This window comes from Pristiophorus japonicus, chromosome 12 (assembly GCF_044704955.1).
Source record: "Pristiophorus japonicus isolate sPriJap1 chromosome 12, sPriJap1.hap1, whole genome shotgun sequence".
NCBI classification, from domain to species: domain Eukaryota; kingdom Metazoa; phylum Chordata; class Chondrichthyes; family Pristiophoridae; genus Pristiophorus; species Pristiophorus japonicus.
In genome coordinates this window covers 89,625,274-89,644,939 of record NC_091988.1, presented here as the reverse complement: position 1 = coordinate 89,644,939, position 19,666 = coordinate 89,625,274, and the positions used below count along the sequence as shown (strand labels likewise).

The following is a 19,666-nucleotide window of genomic DNA, read 5'->3' as shown; positions in this document are numbered from 1 at the left end:
GAACAGAAGTCAAAATAGCAGCAATCAAACTAGTGAATTCATACGCGCACCGAGTGTCAGTGAACAATGACAAATGGCCGACTGTAACCATACTGCCAAGCTGACGCCGAGAAAACTCTCTTTCCTCCTGCTCCCCACCCCCCACAATAAGCAGGTCACTTTAGCTAAGGAATTGTACAGACAGAAGTCAGTTGGTGCAGAGTTCCTCTATTGGATGAACATGAAAGCAGAAGGTTGCAGGTTCGATCCCCGATATACTCTGAGTTAGCTGATCTCAGTATGGCAATTGGGCATTACAATTTTTCATCAGTGCCCCTGGAGAGAGAGTATTAGGTAGACTCACTGTTCTTGATGGCGATCCTTGCTGGAGTTTGTGTGGACGCTGGATGAGGATCGTCAGCTGTTAAGAACTCAATAGTCAGTCAGCCCACTCACGCTCCAGGCTCACACATGAAGAATGGTGGCTTGGACTGGAATTTGCCCGTTGACTGCGGCCCTGTATCCGAGCAGGATTCGGTGCTTTCAGGACAGCAAGACAGAAAAGTGTAGAGGGGTGGGAGGGAGGTCTTTTTGGTAAAAAGTAATGGTTTCCCTGCTGTACCAGCTGAAGGGACACTACACAGGTAAAGGGGGAGTGGGGGGAGGCGGGGTGGGAATCCCTTCCAGTGATGATATCTAGGGACAAAAGCAAAATACTGTGGATGCTGGAAATCTGAAATTAAAAACAGAAAATGCTGGAAACACTCAGTAGGTTAGGCAGCGTCTGTGGAGAGAGAAACAGAGTTAACGTTCCCTCAGGCTGACGAAAGGTCACCGTCCTGAAATGTAAACTCTGTTTCTTTCTTCACAAATGCTGCCTGACCCGCTGGGTGTTTCAGCAACAACTTGCATTTGTTTCCAGTATTTTCTATTTTTATTTATTTTTTCATCAAAGGAGGTCAATAAAGTTGGAACTTGAGACGAAAGTCACACAAATTTTTTTAAATTGTTTTTTTAATACATAAAGTTGTACAAGATGGATACGCTTATACTTTTTTAAATGAATGAATGACTTAGTGAGTGAATTTTTTGAATCCCTGGGCATGCTGACCAGAGAGGAATGTTACACATGACCAGAAATTACATGTACAAAGATGGTGCACTCGTTATTTTTCTCTCTTGTCCTGAAGGCAGATACCAGACCCATTGGCCATTTTTTGAGTGTGACCCTAGACAGCAATTGTTGGCAGGCTATTTGACCATAAAGGAGATTACTGCTGAGTCGGATACGGTCTTCAGAAGGATCTTTTCACATGCATTTTCCAGTGGGGGCCAATGGAAAGATATTTAGAGTCAGAAATTTGGTTGTCGGTTGAAAGACACCCATGGTCAGGTGGTCAGGGCACCATCATCAGCAGTGCCTCAAAATCGAGGGAGATTTATTTCCACTCAGTGAGTTCTCAGGTGGCTGTGCAGTCCAATACGGCAATTACAGTCTCTGTCACAGGTGGGACAGACAGTTGAAGGAAAGGGTGGGTGGGGAGTCTGGTTTGCTGCATGCTCCTTCCGCTGCCTGCGCTTGTTTTCTGCAGGCTCTCGGCGATGAGACTCGATGTGCTCAGCGCCCTCCCGGACGCTCCTCCTCCACTCAGGGCAAACACCAATGGTAGTCACGGAGACATTGGCATCCCAGATTATTCTGCTGTGCCTAGAAGAGGAAGATGGGTACAAAACACCTGCACTATTGAGGAGAGCACTGGATCTAAAAACAGCACTGATGATCCACAACCACTTTCACTCCCTCCCTCGAGGTCTCATGAGCTAAATCTGTGGAGGCCACAAGAGCTGGAATGGTCCCATCGCCAACCCTCTGCCCCCAGGGGAAGGTGGAAAACCCAGCTGCATTGCAACTCAATCCCACCACCCCCCACAAACACTTGGGTAAAGCCCCATGGGACACGAGTCAGTCTGACAGAGTGATTATAGTGGCTGTACAAAAATTTATGTAACTCCTTTCTGTGGGCCACTACATCGGACGCTACTCATCTTGGCCAAATATCACAAAAGACTTGAAGCCACCAGTGCCCACTATGCCCTCACCTGCTGCCCCCCCCACCCCCCACCCCCCACCAACTCTGTTGTTCAACCTGCTAATCTCTCAACCCTGCTTATGCAAAGCCCTACCTAACCACACATAGCCATTTGTGCGTCTCGGTAACCTATGCAGAAATGCAAACAGTAGTTATGAAAATCAAAAATTATACAGTATAAAGACTGCAAGTTTCACTAAATTTAGTCGATACATATCTTAATGCAAGTGAGTAAAAATGATCCCATGACCCAATATTTAAAAGGATTTGTCTTGTGATGTTTTCGTTTCTGAGACCACATTCCACACATCGGATTTCTATTCCCAAGTTAGTAAAACTTGGCACGAGCCACAAATTTGCTGGCGCTCTCGCACAATTCCCAGTCGTTTGTCTTCAGAGGTGTTTAACTGTGAGCTCATGAGTATTTCTTCCACAGCACCGGTTTACTATTTGAAGCCAACAACACCTGGTGAAGTCGCGACCAATTCTGCACGCTTTATTAATATCAGATGATTTTAACATGCTGCCAGCTGCTTCCCAACTGGAATGAGGTTTACTGCACAGCACATGGCAAGACATCAGAGCAAAGCAAGATAGAGACCAGTTGAGTGAAGAAGAGCATTTATAGAGTGGTATCGTGCAGATTACAAGCAAGTCTCAAACACTTTTACAATTTACGCCAAACATGGATAAAAGAAAAGCTTGGAAAAGACAATGCAGTCTCACGGGCCAATTACTTTCAATATAAATGCAACAATTTCTTTCTTTCAAAACTGCGATAACCAACTATTAACAGGTAACGTGAAGGCCTATTCATTCAGCAGTTGGCAAAAATTCTAAAATACCAATTTCCTGTGATGCTGCCCATGGCCAATGAATGAATATAAAGGTGTTTTGATATACAAGATGGTGAGGGGGTTTGGAAAGACTTCGGAAACCTGCTCCACAACACCAACTACTGGCCAGAGCCCAAAACTACATTGTTATAGGAATTTCCATTCTAAAAGTTTCATGGACAGTTTAAATGTTGCCATAAAAGTGTGACCAAAAATCATGACAAGAAGGATTTTTAATATATAGATAAATAAGACACCCAAGAAGTATGTGCATGTATTTCTTAAAAATTGATAATGTCCAATTTTCCATTTGTGTCTCTTGTGACACGAGGCATTATTAGTTATTTTCATCTGCAGCAAGATAAATCTCACAGCTCAAGCCATGATCCCATCTTGCCAATATAAGAACACAAGAAATAGGAGTAGGAGTAGACCATTCAGCCTGCTCCGCCATTCAATAAGATCATGGCTGATTTTCTACCTCAACTCCACTTTCCTGCACTATCCCCATATCCCTCGATTCCGTTAATATTCATTTGGAACCCCCCCCCCACCCCCACCTTGCAGAGAAGCAAGTGGAAACCGATTTTGAACCTGGCAGAACGTCACAACTGTGGGTAACATGCACAAGTGTGTATGAGGTGTACAGTACTTACTGCTTGGGTAATGCTGCTCTTCACTGTGTCGCTCAGTAGCCCCTCAAACACAAAGGAGTCTCCAAATGTTTCTGCCTGAGGGGGAAAGAACCAACAATTGAGTGTTAACTGCAAGTTAGGGTCTCCTTTTCATTTGGATTTAACGGCCTCAGTGCTGCTTCAATCACTCCAAACTTCCATGCTCGATTCCGACAGTCTCAGTCACATCTTGCATATATATTCTCACGTTACCTCATTTCCTCAAAAGTTCTTTGCAGTTGCATTCTCCTGTCCATTCATTTTTATGCTAACGAAGGGAGGTTAATGCATTTACATTTACTCCTCCCCTCCCCCCTTGCAGAGAAGCAAGTGGAAACCACCAACTTTGGTGGTGCTCACTGCTCCCAGAGGCAACTGGAACAGTAGGTTTACACTGCTGAGCTGGGCTATTGATGAGAGACGTGCAATGTACATGGGAGTATTGCTTGCAGAGCAAAACTCCATTTACATTGGACCTCCAGATTTTCAACCTCAGAACATGCCCTCCTTCACAAGTGCAACACTTCCATTTTCCACTCCGGCCTTACGATTAGGTCGACATTGGAACAGGATACTCTTAGCTGCTCTCACTGGAGTTAAATGTACTAGGGATCCCACTAGGCAGTCATAAGTGCATTAGTATACTGATGGTCACAGGGAAAATACAGGTGGAGGGGGAGGGCGCGGTGGGGGAGGATGTTGTGTTGTGCATGGGAAGCAATGAGTAACAGAATTCTGCTTCAGAGGAGGGAAGATCTGCAAGCAACTGGGTGATGAGAGGAATGGTGAAGAATATAAAGGGAATAGAGAACAGAATATAAATAACAGAGGAGATGAAGCAGAATAGATGTTCCATGGCAGGGGCACATTTTTAAAAAGAGATGTATAGAAACATGTATTCACCACAATCTTTGTTACAGTGCTGTATAAAGAAAGTTTGAGAAGCTTTTTAATAAAAACCTTAATGGAAAACAAGTGAGGAAGCCAAATGCCTGGTGAGCACAGCTAGCCACCTGCCTCAGTTGCTTTTCCTCTCCTTCCAATTTCAGTGAGATTTCAAATAAAATCAACAGGACCACATGTGCTGCAGGAGCTGGTACTCCAGAATTTGGATATGCACAGATCGTGACTTACTCGAGTGGTCCTGTTTATTGTAGTGTTAAACAGTGACACGCACACACACACACACACTCACAAAATAGTCTCTGCCTGAACTGTGCCATTAATCCAGTCATCCACGACCTATTACCTCCTTATTAAAATGGCATGTTCTTTTCATTTCATAGGCAGTCCCTCGGAGTTGAGGATGACTTGCTTCCACACTAGAAATGAGTTACCAAGTGACTGAAGAGTCTAATGCGGGACCTACAGTCTCTTGTCACAGGTGGGGCAAATGGTGGTTGAAGGAACGGGTGGGTGGGGTGTCTGGGTTGCCACACGCTCCTTTCGCTGTCGATGCTTGGCTTCAGCTTGCTCTCAGCGAAGAGACTCGAGGTGTTCAGCACCTTCCCCGATGCTTTTCCTCCACTGGGTGGTCTTGGGCCAGGGATTCCCAGGTGTCGGTGGAGATGCCACATTTTTTCAAGGAGCCTTTGAGGGTGTCCTTGAAGTGTTTCCTCTGCCCACCTGGGGCTCGTTTTCCATGTCAGAGCTCCGATTGGAGCACTTGTTTTGGGAGTCTCGTGTCAGGCATGCAGACGATGTGGCCCGTTCAGCGGAGCTGATCGAGCGTGGTCAGTGCTTCGATGCTGAGGATATTGGCCCGAGTGAGGACACTGATGTTGGTGAGAGGCGGGAGTCGAGAGAGGCAGCGGCCTATAAAAGGCTCAGCAGTCCGGGGAGCGTCGAGAGAGGCGGGAGTCGAGAGAGGCAGCGGCCTATAAAAGGCTCAGCAGTCCGGGGAGCGTCGAGAGAGGCGGGAGTCGAGAGAGGCAGCGGCCTATAAAAGGCTCAGCAGTCCGGGGAGCGTCGAGAGAGGCGGGAGTCGAGAGAGGCAGCGGCCTATAAAAGGCTCAGCAGTCCGGGGAGTCGAGAGAGGCAGCGGCCTATAAAAGACTCAGCAGTCCGGGGAGCGTCGAGAGAGGCGGGAGTCGAGAGAGGCAGCGGCCTATAAAAGGCTCAGCAGTCCGGGGAGCGTCGAGAGAGGCGGGAGTCGAGAGAGGCAGCGGCCTATAAAAGGCTCAGCAGTCCGGGGAGTCGAGAGAGGCAGCGGCCTATAAAAGGCTCAGCAGTCCGGGGAGCGTCGAGAGAGGCGGGAGTCGAGAGAGGCAGCGGCCTATAAAAGGCTCAGCAGTCCGGGGAGTCGAGAGAAGCGGGAGTCGAGAGAGGCAGCGGCCTATAAAAGGCTCAGCAGTCCGGGGAGCGTCGAGAGAGGCGGGAGTCGAGAGAGGCAGCGGCCTATAAAAGGCTCAGCAGTCCGGGGAGTCGAGAGAGGCGGGAGTCGAGAGAGGCAGCGGCCTATAAAAGGCTCAGCAGTCCGGGGAGCGTCGAGAGAGGCGGGAGTTGAGAGAGACAGCGGCCTATAAAAGACTCAGCAGTCCGGGGAGCGTCGAGAGAGGCGGGAGTCGAGAGAGGCGTGACTTGTGCAGCTCCAGCTGAGAGAAGTCAAAAAAGAAGTAGAAAGAAATCAAAAGGTGACGTCACAGCCAACGTGGTAAGTGATTGGCGAGTAGTTTTTCTTTTTTTTTCTTTATTAGTCAGTAACTTTTAACATTGTTGTCGCCAATTTAAGTGTACCTAAGGGTTAAGTCATGGCAGGACAGCTCGGTCACGTGATATGCTCCTCCTGTACCATGTGGGAACACGGGGACAACACCAGTGTCCCTGACGACTACATGTGCGGGAAGTGTGTCCACCTCCGGCTACTGACGGTCCGCGTTGCGGAGTTGGAGCTGAAGGTGGATTCACTCTGGAGCATCCACGATGCTGAGAATGACGTGAGTATCACGTGTAGCGAGTTGGTCTTACCGCAGGAGAAGGGTCCACAGCCAGCGAGGGAATGGAAGACCAGCAGGAAGAGTAGTGCAAGGAAGGTAGTGCAGGGGTCCCCTGTGGTCATCCCACTGCAAAACAGATACACTGCTTTGAGTGCTGTTGAGGGGGATGACTCATCAGGAGCGGGCAGCAGCAGCCAAGTTCATGGCACCGTGGCTGGCTCTGTTGCACAGGAGGGCAGGAAAAATAGTGGGAGAGCGATAGTGATAGGGGATTCAATTGTAAGAGGAATAGATAGGCGTTTCTGCGGCCGCAACCGAGACTCCAGGATGGTATGTTGCCTCCCTGGTGCAAGGGTCAAGGATGTCTCGGAGCGGGTGCAGGACATTCTAAAAAGGGAGGGAGAACAGCCAGTTGTCGTGGTGCACGTTGGTACCAATGACATAGGTAAAAAAAGGGATGAGTTCCTACGATATGAATTTAAGGAGCTAGGAGCTAAATTAAAAAGTAGGACCTCAAAAGTAGTAATCTCGGGATTGCTACCAGTGCCACGTGCTAGTCAGAGTAGGAATCGCAGGATAGCTCAGATGAATACGTGGCTTGAGCAATGGTGCAGCAGGGAGGGATTCAAATTCCTGGGGCATTGGAACCGGTTCTGGGGGAGGTGGGACCAGTACAATCTGGACGGTCTGCACCTGGGCAGAATCGGAACCAATGTCCTCGGGGGAGTGTTTGCTAGTGCTGTTGGGGAGGAGTTAAACTAATATGGCAGGGGGATGGGAACCAATGCAGGGAGACAGAGGGAAACAAAAAGGAGACAAAAGCAAAAGACAGAAAGGAGATGAGGAAAAGTGGAGGGCAGAGAAACCTAAGGCAAAGAACAAAAAGGGCCACTGTACAGCAAAATTCTAAAAGTACAGAGGGTGTTAAAAAAACAAGCCTGAAGGCTTTGTGTCTTAATGCAAGGAGTATCCGCAATAAGGTGGATGAATTAACTGTGCAAATAGATGTTAACAAATATGATGTGATTGGGATTACGGAGACGTGGCTCCAGGATGATCAGGGCTGGGAACTCAACATCCAGGGGTATTCAACATTCAGGAAGGATAGAATAAAAGGAAAAGGAGGTGGGGTAGCATTGCTGGTTAAGGAGGAGATTAAGGCAATAGTTAGGAAGGACATTAGCTTGGATGATGTGGAATCTATATGGGTAGAGCTGCAGAACACCAAAGGGAAAAAAACGTTAGTGGGAGTTGTGTACAGACCTCCAAACAGTAGTAGTGATGTTGGGGAGGGCATCAAACAGGAAATTAGGGGTGCGTGCAATAAAGGTGCAGCAGTTATAATGGGTGACTTTAATATGCACATAGATTGGGCTAACCAAACTGGAAGCAATACGGTGGAGGAGGATTTTCTGGAGTGCATAAGGGATGGTTTTTTAGACCAATATGTCAAGGAACCAACTAGGGGGGAGGCCATCTTAGACTGGGTGTTATGTAATGAGCGAGGATTAATTAGCAATCTCGTTGTGCGAGGCCCCTTGGGGAAGAGTGACCATAATATGGTGGAATTCTGCATTGGGATGGAGAATGAAACAGTTAATTCAGAGACCATGGTCCAGAACTTAAAGAAGGCTAACTTTGAAGGTATGAGGCGTGAATTGGCTGGGATGGATTGGCGAATGATACTGAAGGGGTTGACTGTGGATGGGCAATGGCAGACATTTAGAGACCGCATGGATGAACTACAACAATTGTACATTCCTGTCTGGCATAAAAATAAAAAAGGGAAGGTGGCTCAACCGTGGCTATCAAGGGAAATCAGGGAAATTAAAGCCAAGGAAGTGGCATACAAATTGGCCAGAAATAGCAGCGAACCTGGGGACTGGGAGAAATTTAGAACTCAGCAGAGGAGGACAAAGGGTTTGATTAGGGCAGGGAAAATGGAGTATGAGAAGAAGCTTGCAGGGAACATTAAGACGGATTGCAAAAGTTTCTATAGATATGTAAAGAGAAAAAGGTTAGTAAAGACAAACGTAGGTCCCCTGCAGTCAGAATGAGGGGAAGTCATAACGGGGAACAAAGAAATGGCGGACCAATTGAACAAGTACTTTGGTTCGGTATTCACGAAGGAGGACACGAACAACCTTCCGGTTATAAAAGGGGTCGGGGGGTCTAGTAAGGAGGAGGAACTGAGGGAAATCCTTATTAGCCTGGAAATTGTGTTGGGGAAATTGATGGGATTGAAGGCCGATAAATCCCCAGGGCCTGATGGACTGCATCCCAGAGTACTTAAGGAGGTGGCCTTGGAAATAGTGGATGCGTTGACAGTCATTTTCCAACATTCCATTGACTCTGGATCAGTTCCTATAGAGTGGAGGGTAGCCAATGTAACCCCACTTTTTAAAAAAGGAGGGAGAGAGAAAACAGGGAATTATAGACCGGTCAGCCTGACATCGGTAGTGGGCAAAATGATGGAATCAATTATTAAGGATGTCATAGCAGTGCATTTGGAAAGAGGTGACATGATAGGTCCAAGTCAGCATGGATTTGTGAAAGGGAAATCATGCTTGACAAATCTTCTGGAATTTTTTGAGGATGTTTCCAGTAGAGTGGATAAGGGAGAACCAGTTGATGTGGTATATTTGGACTTTCAGAAGGCGTTCGACAAGGTCCCACACAAGAGATTGATGTGCAAAGTTAGAGCACATGGGATTGGGGGTAGTGTACTGACATGGATTGAGAACTGGTTGTCAGACAGGAAGCAAAGAGTAGGAGTAAATGGGTACTTTTCAGAATGGCAGGCAGTGACTAGTGGGGTACCGCAAGGTTCTGTGCTGGGGCCCCAGCTGTTTACACTGTACATTAATGATTTAGATGAGGGGATTAAATGTAGTATCTCCAAATTTGCGGATGACACTAAGTTGGGTGGCAGTGTGAGCTGCGAGGAGGATGCTGTGAGGCTGCAGAGCGACTTGGATAGGTTAGGTGAGTGGGCAAATGCATGGCAGATGAAGTATAATGTGGATAAATGTGAGGTTATCCACTTTGGTGGTAAAAACAGAGAGACAGACTATTATCTGAATGGTGACAGATTAGGAAAAGGGGAGGTGCAAAGAGACCTGGGTGTCATGGTACATCAGTCATTGAAGGTTGGCATGCAGGTGCAGCAGGCGGTTAAGAAAGCAAATGGCATGATGGCCTTCATAGCAAGGGGATTTGAGTACAGGGGCAGGGAGGTGTTGCTACAGTTGTACAGGGCATTGGTGAGGCCACACCTGGAGTATTGTGTACAGTTTTGGTCTCCTAACCTGAGGAAGGACATTCTTGCTATTGAGGGAGTGCAGCGAAGGTTCACCAGACTGATTCCCGGGATGGCGGGACTGACCTATCAAGAAAGACTGGATCAACTGGGCTTGTATTCACTGGAGTTCAGAAGAATGAGAGGGGACCTCATAGAAACATTTAAAATTCTGACGGGGTTAGACAGGTTAGATGCAGGAAGAATGTTCCCAATGTTGGGGAAGTCCAGAACCAGAGGTCACAGTCTAAGGATAAGGGGTAAGCCATTTAGGACCGAGATGCGGAGGAACTTCTTCACCCAGAGAGTGGTGAACCTGTGGAATTCTCTACCACAGAAAGTTGTTGAGGCCAATTCACTAAATATATTCAAAAAGGAGTTAGATGAGGTCCTTACTGCTAGGGGGATCAAGGGGTATGGCGAGAAAGCAGGAATGGGGTACTGAAGTTGAATGTTCAGCCATGAACTCATTGAATGGCGGTGCAGGCTAGAAGGGCCGAATGGCCTACTCCTGCACCTATTTTCTATGTTTCTATGTTTCTATGGTGTGCCTATCCTACCAATGGATTTTCAGGATCTTGCGGAGGCAGCGCTGGTGGTACTTCAGTGTTTTGAGGTGCTTGTTGTACATAGTCCATGTCTCTGAGCCATATAGGAGTGCAGGTATCACCACTGCTCTGTAGACTATGAGCTTGGTGCCTGGTCTTCAGTAGGCTCCCGAGATATGGAAAATGGTCCACACAACACTGCCCCCCGGTTATCAAAATCCACGACGAGGCCTTAGACAACGTGGACCATTTTCCATACCTCGGCATGTTCTACTATTGCGATCAGTCTGTACAAGCACATAAATAGGCTTCATTAGAAGACAGTTACTAATCACAAACATTGGCGGGAGACAACTTCAACCGCAGTGAATATGTAATTGTATGAATGGAAATCTTTCCACAAAATAACCTTTGGAGTGCAGCATTATACAGAGTATCAACACTGTTCTCAGTCTGCGGGTTTTATAGGGCAGCCCACTGTATTACATTGTACACTGGCACAGGTTACGATCACAGGCTATAGATTCTCAGAAAAGAATACCCCCCCATCGTTCCAAACAGCCCATTGGCAAGTTGCTTACACAGGCTCTATATCTGTATTTCCAAATACAGAGTAGCAGGTGTCCAATTTCCTTTTAGTTAAGCCTCTTCTCATTCTTCATTCAACTCACTTGATGCGTGTCTACATGGATGACGTTGTAATCCCATTATGTGAAAATAAGCTGTTGAAGCAGCATGCTGTTTTGTGGAACAGCAAATATTAAGGGATGTTAATTTTGTTGAAAGCCACAGCTGAGCTGACAACATGGAGAAAATGTAATGAGTGAGATCAGATAGGATGTGACTGATTGCAAACCAATTACATTGGGTGTAAGAATGGCCATGATTGCTGTAACTCTTTTGAATGATCCTCTGTTTGATATTTCCAGTAAAATTGTAAACACTGTCTAAAAGGAATGAACTTAGCACAAAAAAGGAGGAACATTTTACACAGATTTATGATGTTGTTATGCATAGTGACCCGAAGGAGAGGTAGTCAGATAATCCAGAATGAGTCAGACTTGATAATTGGTCCATAACCCACTCATTACATTACAAATGCTGAGAAAGGCTGAATATTACATGTGCAAATTCCAAACATATCAGCGTCGTGTGTCCTTGTGTAATATTTAGATTTATTTTGCAATATAATTTGTGCTCTTCAGTTTTATACAGAAGATACCACCAGATGCCAACTTTACATCTGAAAAACCAGCTACATTCTCTCCCTTGACCACTTCTCTTCCACTGTGCCCTTCACTCTCTCTCTCAAAACTCTTCTGTTTCACCTCAACCCTACCTCCTCTATATTTCCCAGCCATTGCTTTCTGCAGGGTGAGGGTCAGTGTCCTCTAATGCATGAGGGGGCTGGGGGGGGGGGGGGGGGGAAATGTTTGGGCTGTGATTTGGACATGACCTATTGCAGCACCTCTGGCACTCCCAGTGCACGAATACTTTTATTAACAAAAAATTAATAGCACAAGACCTCATGATATCTTTTTAATTCCCACAACCCCCTCCCCCACCCCCAGCTGATAAAATTTGCTGTTTTTTTGCCGGTGGAAGAGATCAAACCACGGATTTTTCCAGAGGTGAGTGCTTTTCATTAATAGAGGGAAAAAAAACATGCATTTTTATAGCATCTTTCACATCCTCCAGCCAATGGGAAGTGTAGTTACTGATGCATTATAGACAAATGCAGATATAGCAAATATGTACACAGCAAGATCCCAAAAAACAGTAAGGAGATGAATGACCAGACAATTTTTGGTCTTACTGGTTGCGGGAAAAATGCTGGCCAGGAGAACTACCCTCCCCCTTCCACCTTCTTCACATAGTGCCATGGGACCTTTATATATCCACCTTAACAAGCAGAGGGGTTCGGGAGAAGAGTTCCATAGGGTACGCCAGAGATGGCTGAAGGCTCTGCCACTGAAAGTGGAGTGGCGGGAGGGCTATGCACCACAGGTCAAAGCTACAATCAGAAAGGCTGGAAAAGGTGGCAACGGTAAGCTGGGGTGAGGCCGCAAGAGAAAATTTATACCGGGACAAGGACTTTCGGTTAAATTCGGGGGGGATGGCGAAATGAGCAATCGATATAGGTAAGCGAGGATGTGGGTGATGGGTGAATAGGGCTTGGTGCAGAACAGGGTGCAGCTGGTAGAGTTGGGGAATCTATAGAGGAAGGCAAACCGGAGAGGTGAACTGCGGAGAATGGTTCTAGAGGTGATGATGGCATTGTTAAAGATTCTGGCACCAGAGGGGGTGAAGCGGTGTTGGAAATAAGTAACCATGGTACTGGATAGGATGCGACACTTGAAGATTTGCTTTGAGGCCAACATTCCGCCCGAGCAAGTACCAGGGGGAAGGATAGGTTGGGCACTTTTTGGCAGGGGTCGACATATACAGTTTTGATCTTCCCAAGGTTCAAGCGGAGGAAATCTGCTTCATCCCTTAAGCACTCGAGGACATTCCTGAGAGGTAGGCTGACCGCACTGAGATGGAGGAACTGTTGGCGAGGTCGGGCTGGGGGGGAAGCCAACTCCAACGCTGTGGATGATGTCATTGGCGGGCAGCATGCAGATTAGGAAGAGGAGTGGGCCCAGGAGGAATCCATGGAGGTGATTGTGCAGCAGCAGCTGGAGGGGAAGCTGCTTCAGGTCTGCAGGGAGAGTACGGTACATGACACAGTGAAACAGGACATGGAAGAAGGACAGAGAGAAACTAAAGCTAAGGCACAACAGATGCCCGAGAGATCGTAGAAAAGGGTACAGGAAAGATGGGGGAGCTGCATGATTGTGCAGTAGTGGTTTTCAGGACTGAACATTTATGGACAGAGAAACTGGTACTAAGATGATGGCTTGAGGCATGATAAATGTGAGGTATTACATTTTGGTAGGAAGAACAGGGAGGTTACTTATTACTTGGAGGGTGCAAGTCTAGGTGGGGAAGAGGAACAAAGGGATCGCGGAGTACAAAAACGCATAAGAACATAAGAAATAGGAGCAGGAGTAGGCCATGCGGCCCCTCGAGCCTGCTCCGCCATTTAATACGATCATGGCTGATCCAATCATGGACTCAGCTCCACTTCCCCACCTGCTCTCCATAACCCCTTATTCCCTGATCGTTTAAGAAACTGTCTATTTCTGTCTTAAATTTATTCAATATCCCAACTTCCACAGCTCTGAGGTAGCGAATTCCACAGATCCGCAACCCTCAGAGAAGAAATTTCTCCTCATCTCAGTTTTAAATGTGCGGCCCCTTATTCTAAGATTATGCCCTCCAGCTCTAGTCTCCCCCATCAGTGGAAACATTCTCTCTGCGTCCACCTTGTCAAGCCCCTTCATAATCTTCTACGTTTCGATAAGATCACCTCTCATTCTTCTGAATTCCAATGAGTAGAGGCCCAACCTACTCAACCTTTCCTCATAAGTCAACCCCCTCATCTCTGGAATCAACCTAGTGAACCTTCTCTGAACTGCCTCCAAAGTATATCCTTTCATAATTATGGAAACCAAAACAGCACCAGTATTCCAGGTGTGGCCTCACCAATACCCTGTATAACTGTAGCAAGACTTCCCTGCTTTTATACTCCATCCCCTTTGCAATAAAAGCCAAGATACCATTGGCCTTCCTGATCACTTGCTGTACCTGCATACTATCCTTTTGTGTTTCATGCACAAGTACCCCCCAGGTCCCGCTGTACTGCAGCACTTGGCAATCTTTCTCAATTTAAATAATAGCTTGCTCTTGATTTATTTTTGCCAAAGTACATCACCTCACACTTTCCAACATTATACTCCATCTGCCAAATTTTAGCCCACTCATTTGGCCTGTCTATGTCCTTTTGCAGATTTTGTGTTCTCTCCTCACACAATGCTTTTCCTCCCATCTTTGTATCGTCGGCAAACTTGGCTACATTACAATCAGTCCCTTCTTCCAAGTCATTAATATAGATTGTAAGTAGTTGGGGTCCCAGCACTGATCTCTGCGGCACCCCACTAGTTACTGATTGCCGACCCGAGAATGAACCATTTATCCCTATTCTATGTTTTCTGTTCGTTAGCCAATCCTCTATCCATGCTAATATATTACCCCAACCCCGTGAACTTTTATCTTGTGCAGTAACCTTTTATGTGGCACCTTGTCAAATGCCTTCTGGAAGTCCAAATATACCACATCCACTGGTTCCCCTTTATCCACCCTGTTCTTTACATCCTCAAAGAATTCCAGCAAATTTGTCAAACATGACTTTGCCTTCATAAATCCATGCTGACTCTGCCTTTTCCAAATGTCCTGCTTCTTTAATAATGGACTCCAACACCTTCCCAACCACAGATGTTAGGAAACTATGGACCAGTTAGCCCGTTTTTTGTCTGCCTCCTTTTTTAAATAGGGGCATTACATTTGCAGTTTTCCAATCTACTGGGACCTCCCCAGAATCCAGGGAATTTTGGTAAATTACAACCAATGCAGCCACTATCCCTGCCGCTACTTCTCTCTTAAACCCTAGGATGCAAGCCATCAGATCCAGGGGATTTATCTGCCTTTAGTCCCATTATCTTACTGAGTACCACCTCCTTAGTGATTGTGATTATGTTAGTTTCGCCCCCCCCCCCACCCCCCACCGCCATAGCCCCTTGACTATCCACTGTTGGAATATTGTTAGCGTCCTCTACCGTAAAGCCTGATACAAAATATTTGTTCAGAGTTTCTGCCATCTCCATGTTCCCCATTACTAATTCCCCGGTCTCATCCTCTAAGAGACCAACATTTACTCTTGCCACTCTTTTCCTTTTCATATTCCTATAGAAACTCTTGCTATCTATTTTTATATTTCATGCGAGTTTACTTTCATAGTCTATCTTCCCTTTCTTAATCATTTTTCGAGTCATTCTTTGCTGGCTTTTAAAAGCTTCCCAGTCTTCTGTCCTCCCACTAGTTTTGGCCACTTTGTATGCCCTTGTTTTTAATTGGATATTGTCCTTTATTTCTTTCGTTAGCCACGGATGGCTATCTTTTCTGTTACGCTCTTTCCTCATCACTGGAATATATTTTTCTTGAGTTGTGAAATATCTCCTTAAATGTACACCACTGTTCATCAACCGTCCTACACTTTAATCTATTTTCCCAGTCCACTTTACCCAACTCTGCCCTCATACCTTCATAGTCTCCTTTATTTAAGTTTAGTACACTGGTTAGAGATCCAACTTTCTCGCCCTCCATCTGAATTTGAAATTCAATGGTGCTATGATCACTCATTCTAAGGGGATCCTTTACAAGGAGATTGTTTACAAATCGCTAAAAGTTGACACACAGGTTAGCAAGGCCATAAAAAAGCAAACTAAGCACTCGGGTTTGTTTCCAGAGGTATAGAATTGAAAAGTAGGGATGTTATGCTAAACCTATAATCGAACCTTGGTTAGACCACACTTATACTGCATACAATTCTGGTCACCATATTATAAAACGGATATGGAAGCACTGGGAGAGAGTGCAGAGAAGATTTACAAAGATGATACCAGAAATGCAAGGGTATACACATCAGGAAAGGATGAACAGGCTGGGTCACTTTTCTCTGGAAAAAAAAAAGGCCGAATTCAGGTCTTTAAAATCATGAAAGGTTTTGATACAGTTGAGAGAAAGAATGTTTCCATGAGAGCATAATAAAAGACAGTCACCAAGAAGTCCAATAGCGAATTCAGAGGAAAATTCTTGACCCAAAGAGTTGTGAGAATGTGGAACTCGTTACCAATAGGGAGTGGTTGAAGTGAATACAGGTGCAGCGTCTAAAATCCGGAGTTCTGGAATCCGGAATGTTCCAAAATCCAGACCGACCAGTGGCAGGTCGTCCACAATCTGTAAAATGTTCCGGAATCCGGACCCGCTGATCCTGCCTACCTTGCCTCACCGCCACTGCCCTTATCTCGGGCCCTCCTCGCCGGCCCGCCCGAACACTTTCTCTGCGGCGGGACCCCACTCAATGACCTTATCGACAGGGCGGGCAGCCCGAACAGCTGCTCAGTGGGGACCCCCGCACCCCTCCTCTGACGTTCCGAAATCTGGAAATACTCGAACCTGGGCTCGGGTGTTTCCGGATTAGTGGTGTCAGAAAGATGATCCAGAGTCTGGAAAAAGGCAGAATCCGGAACGGCCTCGGTCCCGGATTCTGGACGCTGCAATTTAGATGCATTTAAGGGGAGGCTAGCCAAGCATATGAGGGAGAAGGGAATAGAGGATCATGCTGATATATTTAGATGAGGAAAGAAGAGAGGAAGCTCGAGTAAGAGACGAGATTTTTTTAAAATTTTTTTTAATAAAAGACATTGCTTACAGAACGGTCTTAAAATAAAATACAACATACTCCCACAGTGCTGTTAGGGAGGGTGTTCCAGGATTTTGACCCAGCGACGATGAAGGAACGGAAATACATTTCCATGTCAGGATGGTGCAGACTTGGAGGGGAACTTGGAGGTGATGATGTTCCCATGTGCCTGTTGCCCTTGTCCTTGTCCTTCTAGGTGGTGGAGGTCACGGGTTTGGGAGGTGCTGCTGAAAAAGCCTTGGCGAGTTGCTGCAGTGCATCCTGTAGATGGTACACACTGCAGACATGGTGCACCAGAAGTGGAGAGTGTGAATGCTTAAGACACTAGACAGGGTTCCAAACTCGTGGCACTATTCCGATCCCAACTGTGTAAAGGACTGATTTATTGTGCCATTTTTTACTGGTTACTGCAGTAGATGGATGATTCTTTAGCTGAAACCAATTTTGCAGATAATCTTAGGTTTAGGAGAGTCTGAGCTGATTCACTCCACAGCAATTCGCAATGTTTGTACTGTCAATTGGAAACTGCAGCAACAAAATGTAGAAGCACACTGGTTTGCAAGTGTTACAAGTGAGAGTATAAATGTGGTACTTGGTATTATTACACTTGATGGATTTTGAAATGGAGGAGGGCAGGCCGTTCCCATCTGGTTCACTGTGTGCACCGCAGTGAGTTGAGGAGAAAGAAAAGGCTTTTCTCTAACTTTTTTTGACAGCCTGCAGTATTCCACCATCAGATATAGGCTTTGCAAAAGAGAGACACTCCCAACTGTGGCATGTTGAGAACAGCTTTTCATTGCAGGTGCAGCGCCTAAAATCCGGAATCCTCAGTACGGAGGCCGTTCCGGATTCCAGGCTTTCGATTTGCTTTCTGACGTCACAAATCTGGAAACACCCGAGCCCAGGTTTGGGTATTTCTGGATTTCGGAACGTCAGAAGGGGGGAGTGGGTCCCTGCCGAGGAGCTGTTCGGGCAGTCCGGCCCTGCCGAGTAGGTCGTCTGGTGGGGCCCTGCCAAGCAGGGTGCCGGGTGGGCCGGCGAGAAGGCCCCAAGGTAAGGGCAGCGCGGTGAGGGGAGCGGGCGAGACGAGGCCAGAGGTCTAGCAGCGGCGAGACTTCGAGGTCAGCAGGTCCGGATTCTGTAACATTTTACGGATTCCGGACAACCCTGCCACCGATCGTCCTGGAGTCAGGAACATTCCGTATTCCAGAACTCCAGATTCGCGACGCTGCACCTGTATCACCTTCACCACTGATACCAAACCAAGGGACTGAAACCTTCGGCTGCATGTAAGTGGTTATCTTCTCCAATTGTTCATCAGTCAGCTCAATGTGTTTAAAATCCTACAGGGCCTCACTCCTCCCTATTGTAATATATATAGCTCCACCCAGTGGACTACTGTGGTAATGCAGCCATTGCTGTTTACAACAATAAAGAGGGAAACAGGTCACCCGACAGGTTCCTGAAGTTATCAGCCATCTTAAAGCCTGTGTGTTTGTGAGATCGTACCGAAGATATCACATTGGCGACGAAGGATAGGATTTCTGGACAACCTAGCTGAGTTTTTTGATTCAGCCAACCATCAGAGACACTTTGAGGGCTTCTTTGTTTTGATTAACAGCTAAAAATCCAAGGTAAATTACAAACACACTTGGCTGAACTGCTAGAGTCCAGATGGCTGTGCCTATGGGTACAATAGGGCATTTGGGTGAATTCCATCATGACCGTGAAACTTTCGGAGCGTATGTGGAGCAGCTAGAAATGTTTTTCACTGCAAATAGTATAACTGAAGTCCCCGATGATGAAAACGATAACCGAATGGTGTTGGAAAGAAAACGGGGTACTTTCTTAACTGAAGCAGGCCCCGAGGTGTATGAAACCTTGAAAAATGTGCTTGCGCCTGTCAAGCCATAGGACACATCACTTAATCAGAACAGCACTACATTGTTGAGCCCCTGGAAATTGCTGAAAGTTATCGTTTCGGAATACGAGAACAGTTAACCAACAAAAGTATCAGTGAGTTCATCGTCGCATTAAAAAAGCTGTCATTTCGGAAACTTTCAGGACCGAGCATTGCGTGACCGCTTTGTTTGTGGGATGGAAAATGAAGTGATCAGAAGAAGTTATTGATAACTCCTAACTTGACTTTTGATTTAGCTTGTCAGACAGCTATATCGATGGACATGGCCGACCAACATTTCGAGTCGTCAGACAACCGAGGTGAATCGCCTGCAGCTTAAAAGTAAAAGACAGTTAGGCCCCAAGGCCTCAAAAACTGGCCACGGTAACAATACACTGAAGTCATGCTATCGGTGCCTAGGACAACACATTGTTCAAAGTTGTCCATATGTGAAGGCAGTGTGTTTCTTCTGCAGGAAAACTAGGCATCTTGCGAAGGCAAGCCGACTGAAGAGTAAACCAAATTTCAAGGCTATAAGTAGAAACCTCCAGCGACTACATAGCATGGAAGAAAAGCAACAGGATGAGGAGATACTCATCATCAGGAGCACGAAGGTATCCAACAGCGATTCTAAAAGTATCATCCACGTAGATGTTGCAGGAACCAGGATACCCATGGAAATCGACACTGGTGGATCCGTGAGCGTAGTACGGGAATCGCTATACCTTGACAAATTGTGTGATTTCCCATTGGAGAAATCCAAGATAGAGCTGCGAGGCTACTCAGGAGAGGTCGTAGGTAGGTCGTATCACCGTACTGGTGAAATGCAAGGATCAATTTCAGAGCTTGCCTTTCTTAGTGGTGGCAGCAGACAAGCCTGCCTTACTAGGACGAAATTGGTTAGGATCAATTAAGCTGGATTGGAGTGAGATTTTTCATGGTGAAATGAGATTTGCATCGAAGGATGATGTCATCAAGAATTATCCAAAGGTGTTCTGCGAAACAGGCAGTCTGATCCAAGGCTTCAAGGCGAGTGTCAGG

The 19,666-nt window shown here is 46.4% G+C and overlaps 1 protein-coding gene across 6 annotated transcripts in view; it reads right to left on the bottom strand.

Annotated features, from left to right (window-relative positions):
- The window catches only part of sumf1 (sulfatase modifying factor 1), a 203,638-nt gene that overhangs the window by 171,301 nt on the left and 12,671 nt on the right, over positions 1-19,666 (bottom strand). For all 6 annotated transcript variants that reach the window (XM_070895732.1, XM_070895736.1, XM_070895731.1 and 3 more), the window contains exon 3: positions 3,562-3,636. In XM_070895732.1, coding sequence (XP_070751833.1) covers positions 3,562-3,636 — 75 coding nt within the window. The remainder of the gene's footprint in view (positions 1-3,561; positions 3,637-19,666) is intronic.